This window comes from Struthio camelus, unplaced genomic scaffold (genome assembly GCF_040807025.1).
Source record: "Struthio camelus isolate bStrCam1 unplaced genomic scaffold, bStrCam1.hap1 HAP1_SCAFFOLD_174, whole genome shotgun sequence".
Taxonomy (NCBI): domain Eukaryota; kingdom Metazoa; phylum Chordata; class Aves; order Struthioniformes; family Struthionidae; genus Struthio; species Struthio camelus.
In genome coordinates, this window is record NW_027182686.1 from 54,027 (window position 1) to 60,026 (window position 6,000).

A 6,000-nucleotide genomic window follows, 5' to 3' on the forward strand; every position below is an offset into this window, starting at 1 on the left:
GGCGTCCGGGCGAGGGGAGTGGGGAGGACCCAGGCGTCCGGGAGGGAGGCTGCTCTACCTCTCAGAAGCCCCTGCCTGCCCCGGGACCCCCCTGGGGGGCCCAGGCGTCCGGTGGCGGCCCCGGGCGAACCCGGCCTGCGGCGTTGGTGTAAACCGGCCGCCGATTGCATCAGCGCGGGGGGATCCCGTGATCGCGCCATGGGCGGGGGGCAAAGTCCAGGCCCCCCCCGGCGCCCCCCCCGACCGCACCCTGGGGTGCGATGGGGGGGGGGGGGCTCCTGCCACCCAGCAGCTGCGGGCGGACCCAGGCGTCCGGGCAGCGGGGCCAGCTCACGGGGGGACCCAGGTGTCCGGGTGCCCCCAACCCACCCCCGAGGACCAAGGATTCTCCCCCCCCCCAAGCATCAACAATCCCCCCCCCCCGCAACGGGGGACCCAGGCGTCCCGGCCGGACCCCCCCCCCCCCCCGGCGTTGCGACACTCCCGAGGCTGCAATAAAAGCGGCCGCGGCGGCCGGATTCCCCGCGGCAGGTGCAGCCGGTGCCGCCGTTCACGCGAACGTCTCGGGCACGTGGAGCAGCGCGTGGCCGGGGGCGTGGCCGGGCTCTCGGACTCCGGGGCCCCTCGGACACCTGGGCCCCTCGGACACCGGACCCCAACGGACGTCGGGGCTCCCTCGGACACCTGGGCCCCCCGGACGCCAGGGCCCCTCGGACACTTGGGCCCCACCCCGGACACTTGGGTCTCCCGGACACCTGGGTCCCTCGGACACCGGACCCCCCCCCCGGCCGGACGCCGGGGCCCCTCGTTCACTTGGGCCCCCCCCGGACGCCGGGGCCCGCGGGCGCCGCGGCCCCATGCGCGCAGCGGCCTGGCTGGCGCTGGCCGCGCTCTGCTGCGCGGCCCCCGGGCGCGGCGCCCCCCGCGACTCCAGCCCGCTGCTGGCGCTCGACGGGCAGGTTCGGCTCCGGCACCTGCTGGCGGGCGACGGCCGGAGCCAGGCGCTGCTCGAGATCCTGCCCAGCGGCGAGGTGCGCGGCGCGGCGCAGCGCAGCCCCTACAGTGAGTGCCGGGCGCCGGGGTCCCCGCGGCGGGGCGGGGTGCGGCGGGGCGGGGCCGGCCGCCGGGGGCTGCCCCCCCGCCGGGGCGGAGGCCGCTCGGACGCCTGGGCCCCCTCCGACGGCGCGGCCCCCCCAGGCCTGCTGGAGATCAAGGCGGTGAAGCCGGGCGTGGTGCGGATCCGCGGCGCCCGGACCCTGCGCTTCCTCTGCCTGGACGGCGCCGGGCGGCCCTACGGCGCGGTGAGTGCGCCGGGCGTGGGGGGCGTGGGGGGGGGGGGGCGGCGGGGCGCCTGGGCCCCCCGGACGCCTGGGCCCCGGACGCCTGGGCCCCCGGACGCCTGGGCCCCCCCCGGACGCCTGGGCCCCCCGGACGCCTGGGCCCCCCCCGGACGCCTGGGTCCCCAGACGCCTGGGCCCCCCCCGGACGCCTGGCCCCCCGGACGCCTGGGTCCCCCCCGGACGCCTGGGCCCCCCCCGGACGCCTGGCCCCCCGGACGCCTGGGCCCCCCGGACGCCTGGGCCCCCCCCGGACGCCTGGGCCCCCGGACGCCTGGGCCCTGACGCCCACCCCCCCCCCCCGACCAGGAGTCGTACTCCGCCGAAGCCTGTAACTTCCGCGAGCGGGTGCGGCGCGACGGCTACAACCTCTACGAGTCGGAGCGGCTGCGGCGGCCGCTGGGGCTGGAGCTGGAGCCGCCGCCGGGGCCGGGGCCGGGGCCGAGCCGCCCCCCCCCGCCGCCGCCGCCGCCCGGCCGCCCCCCCCCCGCCGCGCCTCCTCCACTTCCTGCCGCTGCCGGGCGGCGGCGCCCCCGAGCCGGAGCCGGAGCCGGAGCCGGAGCCGCCGCCCGCCCTGGACCCCGACTCCGCCGACCCGCTGCGGCTCCTGGGCCGCCCCGCGCTGCGCAGCCCCAGCTACGGCCTCTGAGCCGCGCGCGCGCGCCGCTCGGGTATTTACGGCGCGGAGGGTATTTATTTGGGGGGGGGCGGGTATTTATTGGCCGCTCCGCGGGCGCCGTCGCAATAAACGCGGGGGAACCGGCGGCGGCTCCGTCCCAGCTGGCGGCTCCGGGGGCCCCGGCGTCCGGGCGCTGCGGGAGAGAAGCGGGGCGGTCGGGGGGGGGGGCGGGGCGGTGCCCGTGCCCCCCCCCCCGCGGGGTCCCTGGGGGTCCCAGGGGTCACTCACGGTCAGGCCTGGCCCCCCCCCGGGGTCTCGAACTTCTTCTTCCGCCCCTCCATCCCGCTCAGCGCGTCGATGTTCTTCCGCCAGTCGCCCACCTCCCGGTTCTCCTGCCGGGGGCGGGGTCAGGCCGCGCCCCGCCCCCGGACACGCCCCCGCCCCCGGACACGCCCCCGCCCCGCCCGGCTGGGCCCCGCCCCCGCCCGGCTGTGACCCCGCCCCTCCGCTGTGACCCCGCCCCCGCCCGGCTGTGACCACGCCCCCGCCCGGCTGTGACCCCGCCCCTCCGCTGTGACCCCGCCCCCGCCCGGCTGTGACCACGCCCCGCCCGGCTGTGACCACGCCCCTCAGCCGTGGCCACGCCCTCGCCCAGCTGTGACCCCGACCCCGCCCGGCTGTGACCCCGCCCCTCGGCTGTGGCCACGCCCCCGCCCGGCTGTGACCCCGCCCCTTGGCCGTGGCCACGCCCCCGCCCGGCGCGCAGGCGGCTCGGGCGCTGCCGGTCCCCCCGTGTCCGTGTCCCTCCCCCATGTATGTGTCTGCGTCCCCCCCGCCGTGTCCTGCCCCCCGTGTCCATGTCCCCCCGTCCCCCTGGTCCCCCCCGTGTCCGCGTCCCCCCCGTGTCCGCGTCCCCCCGTCCCCCTGGTCCGCCCCGTGTCCGCGTCCCCCCCGTGTCTGCGTCCCCCCGTCCCCCTGGTCCCCCCCCGTGTCCGTGTCCCCCCGTGTCCGTGTCCGCGTCCCCCCGTCCCCCTGGTCCCCCCCGCCCCCCGCGTCCCCCCGTGTCCGTGTCCCCCCGTGTCCGTGTCCCCCCGTGTCCGTGTCCGCGTCCCCCCGTCCCCCTGGTCCCCCCCGCCCCCCGCGCCCCCCGTGTCCGTGTCCGCGCCCCCCCGTCCCCCTGGTCCCCCCCGCGCCCCCCCGTGTCCGTGTCCGCGCCCCCACCTTCTCGGCGTCGTCCTTGCGCACCTGCCGCAGCCCGGCCCGCAGGTCCATGGACACCTTGTGCTTGGCGCCCAGCAGCGCCTGCATCATGGCGTCGGCCGAGAGCCGCACGCGCCGCAGCGCCGGCCGCACGAACCGGCCGCCGGCCACCCGCCGCCGCAGCTCCTCGATCTGGGGGGGGGACACGGGGTCAGCCCCCCCCGTACCCCCGGCCACCCGCCGCCGCAGCTCCTCGATCTGGGGGGGGGACACGGGGTCAGCCCCCCCCCCGACCCCCCGGCCCCCCGCCGCCGCAGCTCCTCGATCTGGGGGGGGACACGGGGTCAGCCCCCCCCCGACCCCCCCGGCCCCCCGCCGCCGCAGCTCCTCGATCTGGGGGGGGACACGGGGTCAGCCCCCCCCCGACCCCCCCGGCCACCCGCCGCCGCAGCTCCTCGATCTGGGGGGACACGGGGTCAGCCCCCCCCCGACCCCCCGGCCACCCGCCGCCGCAGCTCCTCGATCTGGGGGGGGGGACACGGGGTCAGCCCCCCCCCGACCCCCCCGGCCACCCGCCGCCGCAGCTCCTCGATCTGGGGGGGGGACACGGGGTCAGCCCCCCCCCGACCCCCCCGGCCACCCGCCGCCGCAGCTCCTCGATCTGGGGGGGGACACGGGGTCAGCCCCCCCCCGACCCCCCCGGCCACCCGCCGCCGCAGCTCCTCGATCTGGGGGGGGGGACACGGGGTCAGCCCCCCCCCGACCCCCCCGGCCACCCGCCGCCGCAGCTCCTCGATCTGGGGGGGGGGACACGGGGTCAGCCCCCCCCCCGACCCCCCGGCCACCCGCCGCCGCAGCTCCTCGATCTGGGGGGGACACGGGGTCAGCCCCCCCCCGACCCCCCGGCCACCCGCCGCCGCAGCTCCTCGATCTGGGGGGGGGGACACGGGGTCAGCCCCCCCCCGACCCCCCGGCCACCCGCCGCCGCAGCTCCTCGATCTGGGGGGGACACGGGGTCAGCCCCCCCCCGACCCCCCGGCCACCCGCCGCCGCAGCTCCTCGATCTGGGGGGGGGGACACGGGGTCAGCCCCCCCCGACCCCCCGGCCACCCGCCGCCGCAGCTCCTCGATCTGGGGGGGGGACACGGGGTCAGCCCCCCCGCACCCCCCCGGCCACCCGCCGCCGCAGCTCCTCGATCTGGGGGGGACACGGGGTCAGCCCCCCCCCGACCCCCCGGCCACCCGCCGCCGCAGCTCCTCGATCTGGGGGGGGGGACACGGGGTCAGCCCCCCCCCGACCCCCCGGCCACCCGCCGCCGCAGCTCCTCGATCTGGGGGGGGGACACGGGGTCAGCCCCCCCCCGACCCCCCGGCCACCCGCCGCCGCAGCTCCTCGATCTGGGGGGGGGGACACGGGGTCAGCCCCCCCCCCGACCCCCCGGCCACCCGCCGCCGCAGCTCCTCGATCTGGGGGGGGGACACGGGGTCAGCCCCCCCCCGACCCCCCGGCCACCCGCCGCCGCAGCTCCTCGATCTGGGGGGGGGACACGGGGTCAGCCCCCCCCGACCCCCCCGGCCACCCGCCGCCGCAGCTCCTCGATCTGGGGGGGGGGACACGGGGTCAGCCCCCCCCCGACCCCCCCGGCCACCCGCCGCCGCAGCTCCTCGATCTGGGGGGGGGACACGGGGTCAGCCCCCCCCCGACCCCCCGGCCACCCGCCGCCGCAGCTCCTCGATCTGGGGGGGGGACACGGGGTCAGCCCCCCCCCGACCCCCCGGCCACCCGCCGCCGCAGCTCCTCGATCTGGGGGGGGGGACACGGGGTCAGCCCCCCCCCGACCCCCCGGCCACCCGCCGCCGCAGCTCCTCGATCTGGGGGGGACACGGGGTCAGCCCCCCCCCGACCCCCCGGCCACCCGCCGCCGCAGCTCCTCGATCTGGGGGGGACACGGGGTCAGCCCCCCCCCGACCCCCCGGCCACCCGCCGCCGCAGCTCCTCGATCTGGGGGGGGACACGGGGTCAGCCCCCCCCCGACCCCCCGGCCACCCGCCGCCGCAGCTCCTCGATCTGGGGGGGGGACACGGGGTCAGCCCCCCCCCGACCCCCCGGCCACCCGCCGCCGCAGCTCCTCGATCTGGGGGGGGGACACGGGGTCAGCCCCCCCCCGACCCCCCGGCCACCCGCCGCCGCAGCTCCTCGATCTGGGGGGGGACACGGGGTCAGCCCCCCCCCGACCCCCCGGCCACCCGCCGCCGCAGCTCCTCGATCTGGGGGGGGACACGGGGTCAGCCCCCCCCCGACCCCCCGGCCACCCGCCGCCGCAGCTCCTCGATCTGGGGGGGGGACACGGGGTCAGCCCCCCCCCAACCCCCCCGGCCACCCGCCGCCGCAGCTCCTCGATCTGGGGGGGGGGACACGGGGTCAGCCCCCCCCGACCCCCCGGCCACCCGCCGCCGCAGCTCCCCGATCTGGGGGGGGACAGGCACGGGGTCAGCCCCCCCCCGACCCCCCCGGCCCCCCCGGCCCCCCCGGCCCCCCCCCACCTCGGCCACGTTCTTGCTGACGCGGGCGCCGGCGTCGTAGCGCTCCTCGTCCACCCGGGCCAGGCGGGCGTGCAGCTCCCGGCACAGCTCCTGCGGGCGCCCCGCGCCGCCGTGTCCCCCCCCGCCCGGCGACACCCCCCTGTCCCCCCCCCGCCCGGGGCATTGCCGTGTCCCCCCCCGACCCGGGGACACCCCCCTGTCCCCCCCGGGGCGTACCCGTGTCCCCCCCCACCCGGCGACACCCCCCTGTCCCCCCCCCGCCCGGGGCATTGCTGTGTCCCCCCCCGCCCGGCGACACCC

General features: G+C 81.3%; 2 protein-coding genes across 2 annotated transcripts; one reads left to right on the forward strand and one right to left on the reverse strand.

Annotated features, from left to right (window-relative positions):
* Positions 1-857: 857 nt before the first annotated feature.
* Positions 858-1,986, forward strand: FGF21 (fibroblast growth factor 21). The gene is made up of 4 exons (XM_068929337.1): positions 858-1,062; positions 1,198-1,301; positions 1,647-1,777; positions 1,968-1,986. Exons 1-4 carry the CDS (start codon positions 858-860, stop codon positions 1,984-1,986), a joined length of 459 nt encoding a protein of 152 aa, XP_068785438.1.
* Positions 1,987-2,034: 48 nt separating this feature from the next.
* On the reverse strand, positions 2,035-5,790 carry LOC138065153 (troponin I, cardiac muscle; the record flags this gene model as incomplete). The annotated part of the gene is made up of 4 exons (XM_068929338.1): positions 2,035-2,149; positions 2,245-2,348; positions 3,178-3,348; positions 5,701-5,790. Coding segments are annotated over 3 exons (363 nt in total), but the record flags the coding sequence as incomplete, so codon positions are not given.
* Positions 5,791-6,000: the final 210 nt, after the last annotated feature.